Source organism: Callorhinchus milii, unplaced genomic scaffold, assembly GCF_018977255.1.
Source record: "Callorhinchus milii isolate IMCB2004 unplaced genomic scaffold, IMCB_Cmil_1.0 Scaffold4, whole genome shotgun sequence".
Classification (NCBI taxonomy): domain Eukaryota; kingdom Metazoa; phylum Chordata; class Chondrichthyes; order Chimaeriformes; family Callorhinchidae; genus Callorhinchus; species Callorhinchus milii.
The window spans coordinates 79,324,512-79,346,726 of record NW_024704745.1 but is presented as its reverse complement, the minus strand read 5'-3'; the positions used below and the strand labels follow the sequence as shown (position 1 = coordinate 79,346,726).

Genomic DNA, 22,215 nt, shown 5'->3' with positions numbered 1-22,215 from the left:
TAATCCCTTTTTAAAAAATTTGGTCACTCAAACCACGACTGTTTGTGGGACGCTGTTGTGCGCAATTTGTTGTCCGCGTTTCGCCCACAAATATACACAGTCGATTCACATTACAGTATATTCTGAAACGTTCTTTGCGACGTCTCGAAGGCGGAGCATGACACCTATCTTGAGGTAGGGGGAAGGTGATCGTAATCACAGTCGAAGAGGAAGTGACCTGTAAATGGGGAAGGTGAAGGGATAAGGGAAGAATGTTCCAGGGTTTCGGGGTATAGTGTCTGAAACCATAGCCACCAATGGACAAGAAGGAGTCTGGAGCCAGTCAAGCGGAGGCAGTGGGTAGTGGGTTGCAAAATAAGTGCAAGTTGTTGTCTTCTCCAGCAATGCAGTTTCGGCCTAGCCCATGAGTTCATCGCGACATAAACCCACAGCCTTTTGATCCAAGACAAACCCACACTGTGCGCTCAGCTAATCACTACAGAGAGACGCTGAGAACAAACAAGATAAACCAACATGGGACAACAGCCTTGTGGCACCAATTTGGTTTGTTATCTTTCGTTTGAATGAAAAAAATACCTTTCCTTGAAAAACCACAACGAAACAGATTGCTCTGCGTACAGATATGATTTCTGGTGCAATATTATTTTGCTCAATCATCAAACCAGCAACCTATGGGTGCCTGAGGTGATTTTGCCCTCTTCTGGCAGCACAGTAGCCCGCAGGTAATAAAAATAAGGTAATAATCCTTACGTTTGATGTAGCTCTTCATCACGTCGTTGAGACGTCGCAAAGCTCTTCACAGTATACCGTAAAGTGAATTGACTGTGTAGTTTGTGGGTGAACCGCAGCAGCAAATTGTGCACAGCAGCGTCCCACAAACAGTTGTAAATTGAGTGACTGAATTATTGTCATGTTTTGAAGGGATTAGTATCCAAGGAAAGTGATCTGCCAGAGGACTAACCTACTTATTGCAAGGTAAACAAAGGTGCGTGGATTATACAAAACTTGCCTAAGGTTTTGCCCTGTATCAAGTTCTTTTTAAATGAGTTCCAATGTCCTGGCCTTAACCATCCTTCCTGTCAAACCTGTTCAAGTCATTACTTACCTTCCCTGTAAAGAAAAACTTCCTGGTGTCCGACCTGAAATTGCCCTTTACAACTCTAAACCCCTGTCCCCTTTCTTCTAATGTCTTGTTACATCCTAAAGTATTGATCTGGGTTCATCTTTTCAATTCCTTAATATTAATAATGGAGTCCTGTAGCTCAGTGGTTAGAGCACTCGCTTTGCGAGCGAGAGACCTGAGTTCAATTCCAGGCAGAGGGCGAAACCTTGGGCAAGTTTCCTTACTCCACACAGAGCCTAATAATAGTCCCTCCAAAACCAAAACAATAATAAATTGGTCATTTTCAATCCATGACTGTTTGTGGGACATTGCTGTGCGCAATTGGCTGCCGCGTTCGCCCCCAAATATACAGTCAATTCACTTTACAGTATATTCTGTGAAGCGCTTTGGGTCATCCTCCCGACATGAAAAGCGCTATATCAAATTCAAGGATTATTATTATTATAATAATATTAATAATATTGGCTGCTGCGTTTCACCCACAAAATATACAGTCACTCTACTTTGCTGTATATTCTGTGAAGTACTTTGAGACATCTCAATGACACGGATAAGGCACTATATCAAATGCAAAGATTATCATAATATTGTTATTATATATAGAACCTTTCACATTGGCTGGACGTCTCAAAGCGCTTATTATTATTTAACTAAATAATACAGTATTTGCATGTGATGTTGCACCTACCAAGTCAAAAATGCTCACCAAATAATTACTGTTAAGTGCACTGTGCATGATTTGGTAAAGGCAGCAATCAATTTGCACAGGGCAAAGTCCCACAAACAGCCACGAAGTGAATGATTAATTTATATGGGGGATTGTGGGCCAGGACACCAGAGAGATAGACAGAGAGAGAGAGAGAGAGAGAAACTCGCTTCACTTCAAGCCTAATGCAGTGGATGTTGACGTTTATCTAAACAGGCAGATTGGACGGAATGCACATCACTACCAGACTATCAGCATGTGCTAAGGGTTCAAGTCCCGATGTAGAGTTTGAACAAGAATGCTTATCAACTGATCTCTGAAGTCTGTGTAAAGTAATTTCAAAGTAAACTTCACCTCCTAGGTCAACAGCTTGTGGTAAATGAGCTCATCATGTTTTGTTCTGACGCACGCAGATACCCATCACCGTTGTTTAAGAGTATCCAGCCAAGCTGAGAATTCCATGCATCCCACTTACACACGGAAATCCTCATGTATTGAAATGAAATGTGCACTCTTTCCCTTGAGAGACGCATCCCTCGGGTGAATATTAGGCCCAGGTTGACAAGAGCCAAGGCTTGGGGACCCCAGAGTGTGCTTTGGGGTAACTGCGAGAGTTTAACCAGCTAAAACCACATGCTATTAATATCAGTGTCGGGCAAGTTTACCGTCCAGCACAGTGCCGGAAGGAAAACTCATTGTGAGAAGTTTGTTTTTCGAATGGAATGTTAAACCATTGCCCCATGTGTGCCTTTTCAGTTGGGCGTTAAAGATCCCATGGCCCTCCTTGGAACAAAAAGGGAGTTTCATTTCTTTAAACCTCTTTTAAAAAAGGATAATTAACTTCAGGACCTGTCAGATAGGCCAAAATAGCAATTTTGGAGTCCCATAGTGTAGTGGTTAGAGCACTCGCCTCGCAAATGAGAGGGGGTTCGATTACCGGGCGGGGTGAATCCTTAAGCAAGTTTCCTTACTCCACATGTCTCTGTTTACCTGGCAGTAAGCAGCACCCTGGATATTAGTCGATTTGGTGGGGAATCGACTAATGGGGGAACTAATTCCTCAAAAAAAAACATTTTCATGGTTACTCAATCCAAAAGTTGTTTGTGGGACACTGCTGTGCTCAATTGGCTGCACGTTTCGCCCCTGAATACACTGTCAATTCACTTTACAATATATTCCATGATGTGCTTTGAGACGTCTCAATGACCCAAATGCAAAGAATATAGACCCATATATATAAAGAATATAAAGAAATAGACCCAGATAAATTTACAGGCCAGAAGAAAGTCATTCAGCCCATCGTGTCTGTCCTGGCTGTTTGAAAAAGCTAACCATTCAGTCACAATTACCAAAATGTGATAAAGTGCTTTATCAAATGCAAGCATTATTATAATAATAATAACAATTATTATATTTTGTGGGCAAAACACGGCAGCCAATTGCACACAGCAGTGAACACAGGCAAACGGGATATTGTCTTAACATCTGAAGGATGGCACCAAGAATGTGTTGGAATATAACAATATAGGGAATTTATAATGGAATATTATTCAGGATTATGTTATGGGAATATGTACAAAATATGTGATTTTATGTTAAATGTTGACGGTCATGGGATAGGACACATCTGGTGTTCTCTATTTCTTAAGGAATATCAGGATAGCTTTGGAAAAGGGCAGAGGTCACCACTCACCAGTAAATAACCACAAGCCCACAGACCAAGGTATAGGTCGACGCAGATTCTCAGTTTAGCATATAAGTCTCTAGATTCTGACACGGCAAAACAACCGAAGGCCACCCTCAAGAATAGCAACTAACGAGCAAGTTGTTTAAACTGAAGAACTTTGATAGCATCCCGGGATACTGATAAGAAATAACCATTCACTTAAAAGAAATGTACTAACGATCCCACATAACAAAATAACAATCCCATATAACAAAATAATGAGCACCAGATACAGCCCTAAACGGATCAATCATTTTGGCTTAGACAGGACAAAGGGAAGACCTCGTGGAGACTCAAGTCCGGATGGCACCAAGCCAAATGACTGACTAACCTGAGTACGTGACAGTATCAGAAATGGGTAGAGGGTCCCTAGGAAAAGAACACTTAAGTTTGTGAGTATATCACTAAACTGCTGAGGCTCAAGAGAGAGAAGACAGAGAACAGCTGCTGCTAACTCCTTTAAACTGGTGGTATGAGTATTTCTAACTGCAAGTAACCAATGTGTTTTTAACATACTATAGTCAAGTACAATCATTCTACTATGATATAATCATTGCATTCTAGTATTACTTATTGGATCATTTACCTTTCTTTGTATTGTATGATCGATATTGCCTGTTGGGTATCAAAATAAAGCATTCAAAGGTGTGTCACGCCATATTTGGTATTGTCAAGTCTTTTGACCGAATCCGAGATTTATTTTTCCCAACACTATGAAACCAAATTCCTGAACCCACAGCCTTCTGACACAGAGGCAAGTGTGCTGCCACCCGAAGCCTTGTGTCGAGTACCCAGGCATCAGAAAATTTGTAAGCACAGTTAACAGGAAACTATTCTGATCTCCTATCCAACCTACCTTCAACACACGACAGGAAATGTGTCTGCTTCTCTTCTAACCACATTGATTTGAAACGTAGCACCAAATTATTATTTTTTTAACAAAAAAAGTTGAAAGGAATATTACTCGGAAAGGCGATCCACCATTTGACTAACAACTGGCTGCCTGCTTACTGCTAGGTAAACAGAGGCATGCGGAGTAAGGAAACTTACCTGTGGTTTCGCCCTATACCTGGGAATCAAACCCAGGTCCTACACTGGGGATAACCTCGTTGCTCTCCTCTGCACTCCTTCAAGGATCTGAGCAATTCCCTTATGCCATGGTAAACAGAAACATATTTTGAATTGCAAAGCTAAACCTGGTGTTTTTTATTGCACAAACATTGTCTAAAATGCACTCACATCTCGGTCAGAAAATCATACAAAGGGCCATAGTTACAGTTTACTGGAGAGGGAAACTGGTCCAACAGATGTTACAGAAGATTCCTCCAGCACGTCTGTTTTGTCATCCGCAAGCACATTTTCACATTCCTATGCTTTGGAGAAGCATGAGGGACAGAAAGAGAGAGTGTGTGTGCGTGAGTGCTCAGCAGACACACGGCAGACTATTGATTGAGATCTGTGAGGTTATGGGTCTAGATCTTGTAGATTATGGTCTTTACACATCCTTTTCTCAGAACCTTCTCATATGCACATTGTTGATCCTGTCGGGTTACAGTCCCCACAGTTATTCCCAGGGTAATTGTACGCTAACGGACTCCCAGTCCCCACGTGATCCCACTGCCCTCCTTTATCAGCCTGGGGCAGTTGGTTGACCTCACTTCTCTGTGAATTCAAGCTCCACACTTCATGATTGAGGGCTTGGTTGAGGAGAGAAAGATGTGGGAGGAGAAGGAGATGAGGAAGTGGTCCGAGATGGCCTTGTCCACTATGCTGAGGTCGGAAATGTCAAGGCCATGCGTGATGATAAGATCAAGTGCATGACCACGGCTGTGGGTGGGTGAATTTATATGGGGGGTAAGGTTTAGGGAGGAGAGGAGGGCAGTGAAATCGGCAGAAGTGGTGCAAGGGGAGTTTCGGTGGAGGTTGAAATCGCCCATTATGAGTAGGCGCTCGGAGCAGAGGGACAGGGAAGAGAGGAGAGTAGAGATGTCTGTGTGGAAGGAGCCGGGGGGCTTAGTGGGGGCGGTAGACAAGGAGGATTTTCAATGGGAGAGAGGGGTGGAAGAGGGTGAGGTGCTCGAAGGAGGGGAAGCAGCCGGAAGAGTAGGGAATAAGACCAAGGGAGGCTTTGGAAATGAAGGCCACCACGTTGGTTTGGACGGGGTGTGTGGTGGAAGGTGTAGCCTGGAGGGGAGGCTTCCACTAGGGGGACGGGATCATTGGGGGAGAGCCAGGTTTCGGTGAGCCCAAGAATGTCAAGGTGCTCATCCAGGATGAGGTCATGGATGGTGAGGGCTTTATTTGAGAGGGAACGGACATTTTGGAGGGAAATGCGGGTGGGTTTGCTGGAGGGAGGGGAGGGAGGAGAGAGTGGTGCGGAGAGGATTTTGGGTTGTACAGGAGAGATGGTTGTGGAGTTTGGTGTGAGTGGAGAGATGGGGAGGGTACATATGAGGGAGGGGGGAAGTTGGGTTTGCCTTAAGGAGGCGGTTTGAGCGGAGGGAGGGAGTGATGGGACACGTGGGGTTGCTGCTCTGGGACAGCCAGTGCCGGGAGCCACGATGAGCCCAGCGGAGGATGCCCAGGCTGGAGCAGAGGGAAGTGGTGATGGGGTCGAGGAGAGAGAGAAGGCGGGGAGGAAGGTGGGAGGGAAGGACAGAGGGGGAGTAGCAGATAGAGGGGGGTGGGAGGACAGACATAGAGGGGGGTGGGAGGAGAGACATTTGGAGTGGAGGGGAGGGGGAGGCTCGGGTCGAGGCGCAGCCAAAAAGCGCACGCAGAGACCGGGAGCGAGCGATCAGCGAGATGGCATCAGCCCTCAGGCTCAGCCTCCCAGGTCATGGCCAGGATGGCAGTGCCGGGGCCAGGACATCGTTGTTGTTGTTGTTGTCGCTGTTTTTTTTGAGCTGTGGCTTCACGCCGACGTCACTTTGTGAATCGCGCCCCGCCCCGCGCTCTCCTACCTCCCCTCCTGACTGCGTGCCTCCTCTCCTGGCTGTACATTATACGCAGTTGGGCCTCGGCTCCGCCCCGCGCTCTCCTGACTCCGCTCCCAACTCCGCTCCGCTCCCGACATCGCAAGAGGTGCTGTCCTTCAATGAGACAGCGATATCAATGGCAAAGCTGTATAGTTTGTGGGCAAAACTTATTAGTTGACCGACCACCACAGAAACCTGTAGCTCAGTGGTTAGAGCACTCGCCTCACAAGCAAGAGACCTGGGCTGGATTCCTGGGCGGGGAAACATTGGGCAAGTTTCTTTAATCCACACGCCTCTGGTTACCAACAGTAAGTAGGAACTCGGTTGTTAGTCGATTGGCGGATCACTTTTCTGGGTGTAATAATTCCTTCCAAAAATAATAATTATAATAAATTGATTACTCAAGCCACGACTGGTTGTGGGACACTGCTGTGTGCCTTTGGCTGCTGCGTTTCACCTACAAAGTAAACAATCAAGATATGACGCTCTGTGAGGCGCTTTGAGATGCCTTGAAGATGTGATAAAGCGTTATATCAAATACAAGGGTTATTATTATTACCACCACTGAGCTACAGGACTCCAAAGACGCTATTCTAATCTAAATTGTATTTAACTGTACAAAATTTGTCATTTATGTAATGGCTGTTTGTGGGACGTTGCCTGCTGTGTGCAAAATTGGCTGCTGCATTCGCCTACTGTCATTATAGATTTGGAGCAAATCCTGCAAAGTGTTTTGAGACATCCTCCTGATGTGAACGGCGCTGTATGAACTGTAAGGATTATTATTATTATTTATTGGCTTGTTCAGGACATTTGTACACAATATATACAGAGTAGAGAGAGAGCGAAGGGAAGAATAATTACTATTATTCTATGTAATATTAGTAATAATAATCCTTGCATTTGATATAGCGCCTTATCGTGTCTTCGAGACATCGGAAAGTGAAATAACAACAACAACTTGCACTTATACAGTGCCCTTCATGCAGGGTAGCATCCTGGAGCACTTAACGGTGGCGGAGTCTGACACTAAGCCGGGGGAGAGGGGGGTGGGAAGGAGACTGTAAACATGATCAAAAAGGAAGGTCATTAGGCGGGATTTGAAGGTCGGGGTGGGGGAGTGGCGAGACGGAGGGATTGAGGGAGAGAGTTCCAGTGTTTCGGGGGTGTAGTGGCTGAAGGCACGAAGGACAAACGAAAACCGGAGGCTGCGGCCAGAGAGCAGAAGCAGTGGGTGGTGGAGTGGGGGGAGAGCAGCTTCGCAGAAGATATCGTAAAGTGACTTGACTGTATATTTTGTGGGAGAAATGTATATTGATTGCAGTGTTGCACTTTTACATCAAACTGACGTGATCCCAAAGTGTTTTTCCCAGCTCTAAAGATTACCGCCACAGAATGATCATATTAACGAGCCCAAAGTTCAATGTCTTTCATTTTCCACATAGATAGGCATCAAGCTGAGCTCAACAATAACTAACAGGTATTTGCAAAATCGTGTTATCTCAGTGTCCCCTTCCCCTCCTCTCCCTTCTCCCTCCCTGACCCCAGCTCGGGTCTGAAATGCTGTACACTGTCCAGCACCTTGGGACGTCCTCCCGACGTGAAAGACGCCCTACAAATGTATTCTTGTTATTGTTGTTGTTGATCGCAAGAGATTGCTTTCAAATTACAATCCTCTTTTGAAGCCAATTGTTGACCTCCCTTAACATTCCCCTCACATACTCTAATCCCCCAAAAATAATAAATTGGTCACTTCAATCCACGACCGTTTGTGGGAGACGCTGCTGTGCGCAATGGGCTGCCGCGTTTCGCCCACAAACATACAGTCAATTCACTTTACAGTACATTCTGTGAAGCGCTTTGAGACGTCGAGAAGACATGAAAAGCGCTATATCAAATGCAAGGATTATTATTATTATATTGTTATTATTCCCTCCTCTCCCTTATTAGCCTTTACATTGATTTACATAGATGTATCCTCTAAATTGATCAGTTCAGATGGCTACAAGCCCTCTTGTATGCCCAGGCTTCAACCTTGAAAGCAAAGCATGCAACATTCAAACATTAACATATTGCGAAAGTCTTGTGTGTTGTTAGAATGAGGAAAAGTGGTGCCCCACTAACCAAATACATTGAGGTAGGAAGTCAACAGTAAAGCATCTGTGAATTTATCGTTGTATTGCGGCCTCAAGTATAGGAATTACTTATTATTGGTGAGTAACATTGTATTTCTGATTTCCTCCCGTTTTTTAACTGTGACGACAGACATCACATAATATCGTACAGCCAGATATTTGCTTTTAACTGCCTGACACTAGTTTCTTTGTTCTATAGTGGAGTCCTGTAGCTCAGTGGTTAGAGCACTCGCTTTGCAAGTGAGAGACCTGAGTTCAATTCCAGGCAGAGGGCGAAATCTTGGGCAAGTTTCCTTACTCCACACAGAGCCTAATAATAATCCCTCCAAAACCAAAAACAATAATAAATTGGTCATTTTTAATCTACGACTGTTTGTGGGACATTGCTGTGCGCAATTGGCTGCCGCGTTCGCCCACAAATATACAGTCAATTCACTTTACAGTGTGTTCTGTGAAGCGCTTTGGGACGTCCTCCTGACGTGAAAAGCGCTATATCAAATGCAAGGATTATTATTATTATTATAACGACAGATGTAACAACACTAAATAAGCATAAGCCTTTTAGAGCGCACTATCTCCCCTGTGAAACGTCTAAGAGTTTCGCAGGATTTTTTCTGCGAATGTAGTAACTGTGTATTTGTAGGCAAACGTGACAGTCGATATCTATGCAGCAATGTCCCACAGACACGTGAAGTGAATCATTGATTATATCAGAGGGATCGATGGCCAGGACACTGGGGGAAGCTCCATTCTCTTTTTGACTAATAATAATCCTTGTATTTGATGTATCGCTTTTCATGTAAGAACGATGTCTCAAAGCACTTTATAATAATAATCCTCGCATTTGATATAGCGCCTTATCACATCTTCTAGACGCTCAAAGCGCTTCACGGAATATACTGTGAAGTGAATTGACTGTATGTTTTGTGGGCGAAATGTGACAGGCAATTGCACACAGCAGCGTCCCCACAAACACTGAGTGACCACATTTTTTATTTTTTTACTTTATTATTTCTTTGAAGGATTTGTTACCCCAGAAAAGCACATCCCAAAAAGCAAAATTCCACATCCCAACAAATCTGTGTGAAAGTACTGTTTGGAAGCTCATTTTAGGAGCTCACTCTTTGCGTTATATGTCTGTCTGTTCACCTTCATTGTTCCAAGATAACACATTTCCATATTCTAATGACTCTGTGAAGAAATAAAAGCCATCCTACTTTGGTATTTCACAGAGCTGATTGCTCTCCTTTGGTGCTATTGACATGTGAGTTTGCTTTGAGTGATTTTATTCAAGTTACATTCAATTGGGATAAATTACAAGACAATAATAATAATAATCCTTACATTTGATATAGCGCCTTATCACATCATTGAGACGTCTCATTCTTTTATTAAAACAAGGAAGAAACTTGTACAGAGTAGCGTCCCGGGGTAATCCCTTCCAAAAAATAATAATAATAATAATAATTTGGTCACTTAATCCACGAGTTTATGGGACGCTGCTGTGCACAATTGGCTGCCGCGTTTTGCGCACAAAATATACAGTCAATTCAATTTACAGTATATCCTGTGAAGCAATTTGAGACATTTTGAAGGTGTGATGAGGTGCTATATCAAATGCAAGGATTACAGGCGGTGACAAGGGAGGGAACGAGGGATTTGCCATTAACTTGCAACACTAATAGGAGTGGGAATCACTGCCCTTGGGGTCTGCCCTCCAGGTCCTGCCAATGAGCCAAACTGCCTGGCTCAGTTGGGTACACACTTGTCTCGGAGTCAGAAGGTTGTTGGATTCAATCTCCATGTCGCACGTTGGGAATTTGAGCTCAATTATAAATTAAATCCAATCAGTCTAGGCTGGCACTGAACCATGCGTTTGTCACCTGCTGCCTTGTACGGCTATTTTTGGGTGTTTCCCGAAAAGTTTTTGCTCATCTCCCTTTCCACAGATTTGGCTCTCTGAGACGCTATCCTCCATGAAGGGTGCAATATTAATGCCCGAGTTATTATTATTGGGAAGTGCCCTGCGAAGTGAGGCGGGTAGAGACGGAGTTCATTGTGGGTTTCAAGAGGGAAGTAGACAGATATATTAAGGATAGAGGTTTGAAGGGATTTGGGGACAGGGCAGGGCAGTTTGATTGAATTGACAGCTCGCTCTGAGATATACTGCAGACTTTTGTGAATTTCTGATTCTATTGTATGGTTCTACTTAGCAAAGATCTCAAATTCTGCATGAACAGTAATATTTTTTGTTTGTCAGCCCGGTACCTGAAAAACACAGAAATCATTTGATGTGCTTAAGAGAATCCAAGCTAGAGTTACAGGTCCACATGCATGGAACGTGTGACACCTAGACATAGGTATTACTCTGTGTCTGGAAGGAAATGCGTATCCTCATTCTGGTAGAGGATTACACTCTACTTATCTACTTACCCAACTGTCCAGCGCCTTGGGACGTCCTCCCGACGTGAAAGGCGCTCTATAAATGAAATCTTATTGTTGTTGTTGTTGTAATTCTGGATCTAGTGGAGCCCAGCAGCGTAGTAGAGCACTCGCCTCGCCTTTGATTCTCGGGCAAGGCAAAACATTGGGCAAGTTTCCTTACTCCACACTCCTGTTTACCCAGCAGTAAATAGGAACCCGGTTGTTAGTCGATTGGTGGTAATAATCCCTCCAAAAAAAATAATAATAATTTGGTCACTCAAGCCACGGCTGTTTGTGGGGACGCTGCTGTGAGCAATTGGCTGCCGCGTTTCGCCCACAAAACACACAAGTCAATTCACTTCACAGTATATTCTGTGAAGCGCTTTGAGCCGTCTAGAAGACGTGATTAAGGCGCTGTATCAAATGCAATTATTATTATTATTAGGTCCAGTTTGGCAAGAGGCAAAGGTTGGGGTTGAGGTAACGACTGGAGTTTAACCGGCTAAAGTTGCACAGCTTGTTATTAATGATTAATATTCCTTCTGTTCGGACGAGAAGTTAAACCGAGGTCCCGTCTGCCTGTCCGGGTGCCATTAAGAATCCTCCGGCACCATTCGAGAAGCGAAGCGAGTTTCTCCCCGCGTGTGAGAGCTGACAATCCCCCGGATAAAATTGGGGTCGTTCACCTCCTGGTGACGTCGCTGAGCCCGATGGCTGCCGTGTTTCGGCCACAAAATTATTATTTCGGCCTCACAATATTATTATTATTATTATAAAATAGTCACACACCACCGCTTCACAGCAAAACCCTTTGCGATGTCTCGGCCACATGATAAGGCGCTGTATCAAAAGCAGGGATTACCATTTTTATTACAATAATAGTCCTCGAGTTCAATACAGCGCCGTATCACATCGTCTTCACGGAATATACCGTAAAGGGAATCGACTGAATATTTTGTGGGCGAACGCGGCAGCGAATTGTGAACAGCAGTGTCTGTCCCACAAACAGCCGTGGACTTGAAGTGACAAAATTATTTTATTTTGAACAGATTATTACACCCGGAAAGCGATCCGGCAATCGACCAACAACCTACAGCATTGTGTGGAGTAAGGAAACCTCCCCGGTGGGGAACGGACCCCCGGGCCCTCTCGCTCTCACCGCTGAGCTACGGGGCTCCGCACGTGGCACCGCTGCACTTGATGCTGAATCGTTCACGTCTCGGAGCACTGACCGGCCCCCCCGCCCTGGCCCCCCCGCCCCAGCCCCCCGCCCGGCCCCCCGCCCCGGACCCCCCGCCCCGGCTCCCCGCCCCCCCGGGCCCCCCGCCCTGGCCCCCCGCCCCGGCTCCCCGCCCCCCCGGGCCCCCAGCCTGGCCCCCCGGCCTCCGCCCCGGCTCCCCGGCCCCCGGCCCCGCCCTGTGCAGCTCATTGCCAAGTGGTGTGCAGGGCAATTAGGAATCATGGTCATCTTGTCAAGGAATGATGGACATATACACCCGCCCCAGCCTGGCAATTAGGAATCATGGTCATCTTGTCAAGGAATGATGGACATATACACCCGCCCCTGGGCCCCGCCCCCACCAGCCCCACCCCGCCCCCATCCCCGCCAACCCGCCTCACTGCGGCCCACAGGCAGGGAGGCCAGGCTGAACAGCACAATCTTGGGCTAGTTTGGGCTAGTTTTGGGTCAGTTTGGGTTAGTTTGGGCTAGTTTGGGTTAGTTTGGGTTAGTTTGGGCTAGTTTTGGCTAGTTTGGCCTAGTTTGGGCTAGTTTGGCCTAGTTTGGGCTAGTTTGGGCTAGTTTGGCCTAGTTTGGGCTAGTTTGGCTCAGTTTGGGCTAGTTTGGTTCAGTTTGGGCTAGTTTGGTTCAGTTTGGGCTAGTTTGGGCTAGTGTTGGGCTAGTTTGGGCTAGTTGTGGGCTAGTTTGGGCTAGTTTTGCGTTAGTTTGGGCTACGTACGGGGTTTTGAGAGCTGGCAGTTGGCGCGTGCGCAGTGTGTCGGACGACAACGGCCATGTGTTCCCGCCTCCGACGGTCAGAGCTTCACACAGAGTTGTGTACAACCGATAAAGCTGTGATGCAGGAGCCGGAGGGTGAGGGGTAATTGAGGGGGGAACCGTGAGGGGGGAACTGAGGGGGTAACTGGTGAGGGGTAACTGAGGGGTGAGGGGGTAACAGGTGAAGGGGTAACTGAGGGGTGAGGGGGTAACTGAGGGGGTAACTGAGGGGTGAGGGGGTAACTGAGGGGTGAGGGGGTAACGGGGCGGTGGGGGCGGCTGAGAGCTGAGAGGTTTGGGTTTGTTGTGGTGTCGCCCCTCTATTTCAGCTGTAAAGCGCTGTGTAATTGTGCACAATTTTCCTGTTTCATTTGCGTAGTGCAGTGCTGTGTCTGTGCGCCGTTCCCCTGAGCGCTGCGCCACAGCGAGGAATGTCCTTTGGCCCTTTTGATCTTACTCTCCCTCCAACAACATCAAACTGTCTCTCAACTGATTCCCAGTGTCCCGGGTCTTGTTCGGGGTCTATTTTCTCAATCCTGGTTTCCATAATAATCCTCGCGTTTAATGCAGCGCCTTATGTTGTCGAGAGACGCCCCCAAAGCGCTTCGCGGAATGTACCGCGAAGTGAATCGACGGCGCTTCGTGGGCGAACGTTCAGAATCTTTCACACCTGATGTCAGGTCCCCTCAGAAAAACACCGCAACCAAATTACATGTGCGGAGCACCTTTCACATTGGGGGGGGGTTTGTCCCCGAAGCGCCGGATAGTCGAGGATTGCCATCCGAGCCGCGGGGTTGGGATCAGGAGGGGCGAAGGGCGGAGCGGGTGGAGGTTCGGAGGGTAACTGAGGGGGTAACAGAGGAGTGAGGACTCGGTTGAGAAGAGAATAATAATAATAATAATCCTTGCATTTGATATAGCGCTTTTCACGTCGGGAGGACGTCCCAAAGCGCTTCACAGAACACACTGTAAAGTGAATTGACTGTATATTTGTGGGCGAACGCGGCCGCCAATTGCGCACAGCAATGTCCCACAAACAGTCGTGGATTGAAAATGACCAATTTATTATTGTTTTGGTTTTGGAGGGATTATTATTAGGCTCTGTGTGGAGTAAGGAAACTTGCCCAAGGTTTGGCCCTCTGCCTGGAATTGAACTCAGGTCTCTCACTTGCAAAGTGAATGCTCTAACCACTGAGCTACAGGACTCCAAAGAAGTCTCCTTCCAAGACTGAAAAGCCCTAACGTGTCTGGAGTGTTGCTCGTAGTTCATTCCTCTTAACAGCGAGGAACCATCCTTGTTGCTCTCCCGTAAATTTGCTGAATATTTTAGGTGTCTCTGAAACGTCTCCCTCGTTAGCCCACAGAATACAAACACCGGCCACCCTCCAGCTCACCACGATGCTGAATCCAGTCATGTCCAAGCTGGTCGGGAAACGTGTGGTGCTGGCCAGTGCTTCACCGCGGAGGAGAGAAATCCTGAACAATGTTGTAAGTGCATAAAAGTGCTTTGTGGGGAGAAATAGCCGGAAAGTAATTGGTAACGAGAAGACAGGATGGGTAAATGAGTAACAAACGGCACGGACAGGAAGGGCAAAGTGGCCTCCTTTGCTGTTAACTCTCCGAGACGCTGCACCGAACGAAGGGCATGATATAAATGCAAGTTGTTGTAAATTTCTTTGTTTCCGTTACTGCAATCGGTTTTGTTGAGCCAGTTTTACGTTATTTATTTATAGATATTTAATATTTATGCTATGGTTTACTTTGCTCCTGACCGCAGATGTTGCGCCTTGAAATATTCAATTTGCTTACTTGCGAGGTTCAGACGGATTTCATAGAATCATAGAATTATACAGCACAGAAGGAGGCCATTCGGCCCATCGTGTCTGTGCCGCCTCTTTGAAAAGACCTATCCACATCAATCCCACTCCCCCGCGCTCTCCCCATACCCCTGCAATCTTGTCGTACTCAAATAATTATCTACTCCTCTCTTAAAAGTTGTTATGGAATCGGCTTCCACCGGCCTTTCAGGCAATGCATTCCAGATCCGAACAATTCGCTGCGTGAAAAAAATCCTCCTCACCTCTGTTTCTTTTAACTATTTTAAATCGGTGCCGTCGGGTTACCGACCCACCCGCCAGTGGGAATAGTGTCTCCTTGTTCATCCTATTGAATCCCCTCATAATTTTGAAAACTTCTATTAAGTCTCCTCTTAACCTTCTCTGCCCCAAGGAGGACAATCCTCGCTTCTCTGCCTCTCCTGATAACTGAAGTCCCTCATTCCTGGTACCATTCTGGTCAATCTCCTTTACACCCTCTCCAATGCCTTGACATCCTTCCTAAAGTGTGGGGCCCAGAACTGAACACAGTCTCTCGCTGAGGCCTCACCAGTGTTTTATATAAAGGTTCATCATAACTTCCTGACTTGTGTATTCTATGCCCTATTTATAAAGCCAAGTATCCCAAATGCTTTTTTCACAGCTTTATCTCCCTGTCCTGCCACCTTCAAAGATTTACTTAACTGAACCCCCAGGTCTCTCAGCTTATATTACCTCTCCTCATTTTTCCTCCGAAAATGCATCACTTCGCATTTCTCCACATTAAACTTCATCTGCCACGTGTCTGCCAATTTTACCAGTCTGTCTATGTCCATTTGCAGTCTGTTACTATCCTCCTCACTGTTTACTACTTTTCCTCGCTTAGTATCATCTGCAAACTTGTACCCAAGTTCAGCTCATTCATATAAATCAAAAACAGTTATACCGACCCCTGGGTGATACCACTGCACACAAAAACAACTGTTCACCACCACTCTCTGCATTCTGTCTCCCAGTCAGTTCTGTATCCGCTGCCACTGTCCCTGTAATACCGTGGGCTTCTATTTTGCTTACAAATCTCTTATGTGCTACTTTATCAAAAACCTTTTGAAAATCCATATAAACTACATCGACTGCACTACCTTCATCCACCCTCTCCGTTACTGCATCAAAAATGAAGTAGCATCTAAATTTTTAGAATGACATAATTTAATTGGAGTAAAATTAACTTAAATACTTAATCGATATCAAATATTTAAACATATTCACTCACTTCACATCATCCTGAATCCTCTAAAGAATTCCCTCAGCATCCCAGGCTCTCCAGCTCCAACGCCTCCCAGATTGGATGCCCAGCTACAACAAGATTCAACAACAACAACAACAAGATTCCATTTATAAAGCGCCTTTCACGTCAGGAGGACGTCCCAAGGCGCTGCACAGTTGGGTCATGACCCGAGCAGGGAGGAAATGGTCAGGGTGAGGGGAGGGAAGGGAGGGAGGGAGCGAGGAGGGGGAAGAGAGTCGACTAGCAGGGTGAAGCACTTTCAAATGTCCTCCCAACATGAAATGCACTGTATCAATACAAATTGTATTATAAATGTATTGTGCTGTTTCAAAGAAGAGAGAAGGCGCTATAATCAAATGCATTTTATTATCTAATAATCTCCCTACAAAAACGAAATTAATAGAAACTTAATTATCTGTATTAGTTTGTACATTCAGCTGTATTTCAGTTAGTTAACCAACAGCAGGAACCAAATTTTCTGAAGTGCACAGCAAAGAATCAATGTCCTCCTGTGCAGTAATTTTATTATTCTATAATGTCAGGAGCTGAATTGGTTTGTAAGCAAACATGTTAGTGACAGAAGTGAAATTCTACATTTCAAGAATTTTGATATAAAGTTGGATATAAGATGCTCAAATTTTTCTAATTTTTGCAGGGACTTAGATTTGAAATCGTCCCCTCCTGGTTTAAGGAGACACTTGACAAGTCTGCTTTTGAAATGCCTTATGAATACGCAAAAGAAACTGCAAAGGAGAAGGCACTGGAAGTGGCAAAGAGAATGCATTTGGTAAGCAATAAATACATTTGGAACCAAAAGTCCGATTAGCTACTAGGTTTACTGGATTTTGTTTTGGTCAGCTGGTTGTCAGATACATGTGTAAACCCATCACCGTTGCTTAAGAGTATCCAAACCAAAGTGAGAATTCCATGCATCCCGCCTACACATGAAAACCCAGAGATAGACTGTTGGAATAGAATACTCACTCCATCCCTGAAAGGACGTATCCTGCCCTACCTAATTCCGGAAAGTGTTAGGTGTAGGTTGGCACGAGCCAAGGCTTGGGAGACTCCTGAGTGTGTGTTGGGGCAACTGCTAAAACCACATACCTTGCCTTTGGTGTTTCTGTCTGGCAAGCTTTCCTGCTGCAGTGGCGATATGATCACATTGTGGAAAACTTGTACGCTGGGAAATGATGATAAGAATTTTGCTTGTATCAATGGTGGATTTTACCTGCTCCATTTCCTTCTCTTTGTCCCCCAACGTCTTACAGGCCTTTTTGGTGTCCCGTAGGAAAGCAATCACATTACAAAAGACCTAGCATGATTTCAGTAGAGGTGGTCAATGCTGTAAAGACACTTTAGAGCAAAAGTGGTGATGAAGTCTAAAATAAGAAAGGTGAAAGATGTGCATTAGGACAGGAAAACAATCCCAACGATAATGTGTTTTTGAAAGAAGGTTAGAAATAAAGTAAGTTTAGTGGAAATGTGCAGGATGTGCCGTCTGTCAGGATTTAAGAAATAGCTTCAACTCCTGTAACGGGCATTGGGATCAGGAAGGAGAATAAGGGTATTTGTCAAAGGATGGTCAAAGATTTTTTTAACAGAGTTTTGATGACGCGCAGAGAAGAATTAATATAACAGGATTTTGGGGATAGTGTTTCAGTGACCAGAAAATATTTTTATGTTTGCACATGATATAATGTCGTGGAATAAAACCATAGACCACACAAACAATGAACAGTAATCAGTACAGGCTTTATTACGAGCTTTATTACAAGCTATTGGTAAGGGGAAGCACCCAATCAGGTTCCCAAGTCACCCGAGATGGGACTTCCAAAGAATGTATAAAAACAAAGGGTTATATTCTTTTTCTTATCAGATTATGTGGCATTTTACAACCAATGATTATTTCTTATCATGACCCGTGACAATTCTGCAGCGTTTTCACATCCAATCATAGCAATTAACAGTTTTTCTTTGTTTGCTATAATTTCACACACTCATATCAGAGTCGTGTGATCTTACCTGACCCTGAAGAGTGGAACCATCTGGTTTTAAGCATTCTCATCTCTTCTAGTCTGGGAAACAGTTGGAATGTCTGAGGCTTTGTGTAAAGACCTTGAGTAAGACCGCTGTATAAGGCTATGTGGCAACACTGTGTACGTTCTTCAATTATCTTATCACGTGAACCAACCGGGCACGTCGTCAGGGTCATATAACCTTTGTAGGCTGATGGTACATTTAGTGTCACCTTCCACGATAGAACAGGGCCCCTCTTGCCCCCCCCCACCCCGAACATTTGCACAAGTCTAGGTAATGCCTTGATTTATGGCATAAATCAAGAAATATTCAATCAAGAGAATGTATTTTGTTCGCCACTCATAACGATTAAACCATAAAAGGTTGGCTTCCACAGATATAGAGCCTGTGATGTTGGGATGATGTCACCCAAGCATTTGCCATTTTTACTGTGAAGCGCAGTTATTGTATTTGGTTTACAAATGCGGCAGCCAACTTGTCGCCAGCAATGTCCCACAAACAGCCATAAAGTTTGGGGGATTGTTGGGACACGAAACTCCCTTCTCTTTCTCTAGTAGCACGGGATCTTTAACATCCACCTGAACAGCGAGCTGAAACCTCCATTTAACATCTCCTCTGAAGGATGGCTGACAATGCAGCGCTTCCCCAACACTATATCAAAGTGTCACCCTCAGCTGTGAGAACAAAGTCTTGATGTGGGGTTTAGTATATTGGCTGATGGCTTGGTTATCAACAACAACAAGATTCCATTTATAGAGCACCTTTCACGTCGGGAGGACGTCCCAAGGCGCTGTACAGTTGGGTCGGGACCTGAGCAGGGGGGAAATGGTCAGGGTGAGGGGAGGGAAGGGAGGGAGCGAGGAGGGGGTAGAGAGTCGAGAGGGGAGCTGAAGGCTCGGTCAAAGAGAAAGGTCTTGAGACCGTCCTTGAAGGAGGAAAGGGAGGAAGCGGCGAAGGCACTGGGGGATGGAGTTCCAGAGCCTCGGGGCTGAGAGGCTGAAGGCCGACCACCGATGGTAGGGCGGTTGGGGCGGGGGATGTGGAGCAGACCGGAGCCAGAGGAACGGAGGGTACGGGCAGGTAGTAGGGGATAGTAGGTCGGAGAGGTAGGAGGGAGCGAGGCCGTGAATGGCCTTGTAGGTGAGGATGAGGATCTTGAAATCAATCCTCTGGGGGATGGGGAGCCAGTGGAGGCGAGCGAGGGTGGGAGTGATGTGGTCCCGAAGCCTGGTGCGGGACAGTACAGTACAGTATCAGTGGTGGAACAGAGAGAGCGAGTAACAATCAGTAAATTATTCACGGGAGTGAAGCGCACAGGGAGACATTAGGGCTGGAGGAGAGGGACAGAGGGAGGGATGAGCCATGAAGGGATTCAAAGGTCAGATTTAAAGCTTCAACTGTTTGCAATGACCTCTGCCACCTTCTCTGCCTTTGTATAAAAATCTTTTGTCTTCTAACAGAAACACCTCAAGACACCAGATATTGTCATCGGAGCAGACACTGTTGTGGTGAGCGAAACGAGTAGACTTTAATTCACCTCAGTTTTAGTTCTTTTCTCCGCTCAAATTATTTGTATGATTGCTGTATGCCTTCCTAGTATACTGTGTCATGTTTCTTGTCAGAAGTTGTAATACTGTGTATAGCAGATTAATCGGTGTTGTGATTGGAAGTTTTCAGAAGATTCAGGAGGGAAGTTAGTTGAGTAAAATTGCAGGTGGGTATTGACAAATGAAAGACACAGTAATAATAAGTATTAACATGCTGTAGTGACTGGCACCAGTTGTTGTAAACTTTATTTCATCTGTTATTTTTCACTATATAATCAATATCTGTATGATGACAAGTACTTAAAATACTTTCTCCTAGTTATATTTTTATTTTGGGCACAGCTAACTTCTAAATTGTGTTAATGTGGACATTTTAAAGGAAGTGCATGCTTTATTCCCTTTCTTAGTTAAAAAAGCACGTAAACTTGTTTGCATATTTATCCTGATTGGTTATCTACTGGCAATATTTTTTTGTCCGCTTCTTAATAAATCGTGTTTTATTAACAACATCATGGCGATGCGATGCTGTGCTTGATAGACAAGTTTAACTATTTGAATAATATAAAACAAATATTGATTCCAAAATGGTGGCTTTGGCATGGAGACGTGGAGTGATCATGTGGAGAAAACAACAGTGCAGACTTTATGGGATGAATGGCCTGTTTCTATGTTTTTGTCGCAAATAATTTGTAAGGAATGGTCTGGACAATAAATACTGAAAATATAATGACTTTAAGTAGTTTTGAGAGAATGTCTGGATACTAAGTATGCTTCGTAGATTGTCTTTTACTATGTAAAAACATTTTTCCCCTCTTTAGTCAATTGACAATGACATTCTTGAGAAGCCTATAGACAAGAAAGATGCATACCGTATGTTATCCAGGTTGGTTTCTGCACTTTGTTTGTTGCTCAAATGTTTTATCTTAGGAACATTTAATTTCAAACCAGTATTAATGTTGCTGACTCCCATGTTTGGTACAATATAGGCAATGAGACATTAGGGGAAGGGTATCAGCTCTAGTGAGGCAGCAATACAGAAACGATGGGCCAAAGGACTTCCTTCTGGGCTGTAAACTTTATATAGTTCTTGGTATATGATGACAGGCCCAGTTACAGTTTGACTACCTTTCATCGCTCGTCTGAAAACCACGCTCAGAGTAATGCTATGCCTTAAAATCCTGTGCTCATATCATTTTAAACTATTCTAAACTTTTGAGATTATAAACTATAGACAGCTTTTTGGTTGTAGGTTTAACATCTTTGGCACTTTGAACTCAAAGTCTGGACTGACACTCCATGCAATACTAGAAGTTAAGCCAAGGTCTTGTCACCCTAGTGAGGTGAATGTTAAACATCCCAAATTTTCTATTTAAAAAGAGCAGGGAGTATCACCCAATATGTTTGATAATAATCTGGATGAATTCAACCTGTTTTAATTGATAGCATTCTCACCTTTGGATAGTGCTGTATTGTCAGAGGTGCTGTCTTTTGGATGACGCGTGAAACTTAAGATCCCCTCTGCCTGTTCAGGTTAAACGTTAAAGAACCCCTGACGCTATTTGAAAAGAGAAGGGAGATTCTTCTGGTGTCCTCACTAGCAAAAGAGCTAACTTGCTCATTCATTTTCTGGCAGTTTATGCCAAATAATGTATATTGATTGAGAGTGTGTAAATTACAACAATCAACTTGCATTTATATAGCACCCCTCACACAGGATAGCGTCCCGGAGCGCTTGACAGTGGCGGAGCATGATGCTGAACCGGGATGGGGGAGGGAGAAGTGGCTGTAGGCACAATTGAAGAAGAAGGTCTTCAAGTGCGAAGACGGGGAAGGGGCAAGGCGGAGGGATCGAGGAAGAGCGTTCCAGAGTTTTGGGGCGTAGTGGCTAAAAGCGCAGCCACCAATGGTGGAACGGATGCACAAGAGACATGTAGAAAGCCGAAACTAGTCAAGCGGAGGCAAAGGGTTGGGGGTAAGCAGGTCAGAGAGGTAGGGAGGTCCAAGTCATGAAGGAATTTGAAAATGAGTGTGAGAATCTTGAAATCGATCTGTTCGGCAATAGGGAGCTTTTCGAGAACTGGTGTGATGGGGGTCCGGAGTTTGGATTAATTACAAATATATAGTAAACCCCTGTCGCTATCTGGAGACCAAGTATCCAGAATTGGCAATTAACTGGAACAGGTCGGAAAAAAAATTCTGCGATTCAAAAGTCCACCCAGTGTTTTCGCATCAGTGGCAAGTACAGAACTATTGTTTTTTTTTTAAATGTTAGGGAGGATTTATGTTCTACTTATTTACTTATAGGTATTAGGATTAGCAGTTCGCCAGAACAATTCTGCTTGTCAGAGAGTGTAGTATACAATAACTGTACTTAACAGTAATTTCTGTGAAGAGCTTTGAGACATATCGATGTTATCAGACACTATATCAAATGCAAG

At 44.8% G+C, this 22,215-nt stretch overlaps 1 protein-coding gene across 2 annotated transcripts; it reads left to right on the top strand.

The window, feature by feature from the left end:
• The first annotated feature begins 8,633 nt into the window (after nucleotides 1–8,633).
• LOC103177097 (acetylserotonin O-methyltransferase-like) lies at nucleotides 8,634–20,778 on the top strand. Of its 2 annotated transcripts, none has more exons than XM_042334309.1 (5): nucleotides 8,634–8,746; nucleotides 14,446–14,576; nucleotides 16,846–16,977; nucleotides 19,691–19,738; nucleotides 20,596–20,778. In XM_042334309.1, exons 2-5 carry the CDS (start codon nucleotides 14,487–14,489, stop codon nucleotides 20,761–20,763), a joined length of 438 nt encoding a protein of 145 aa, XP_042190243.1. In that variant the 5' UTR covers nucleotides 8,634–8,746; nucleotides 14,446–14,486; the 3' UTR covers nucleotides 20,764–20,778. The 2 variants fall into 2 exon arrangements, with proteins under 2 accessions (XP_042190243.1, XP_042190242.1); XM_042334308.1 differs by lacking the exon at nucleotides 8,634–8,746 and adding an exon at nucleotides 13,074–13,184.
• The last annotated feature ends 1,437 nt before the right edge of the window (nucleotides 20,779–22,215 follow it).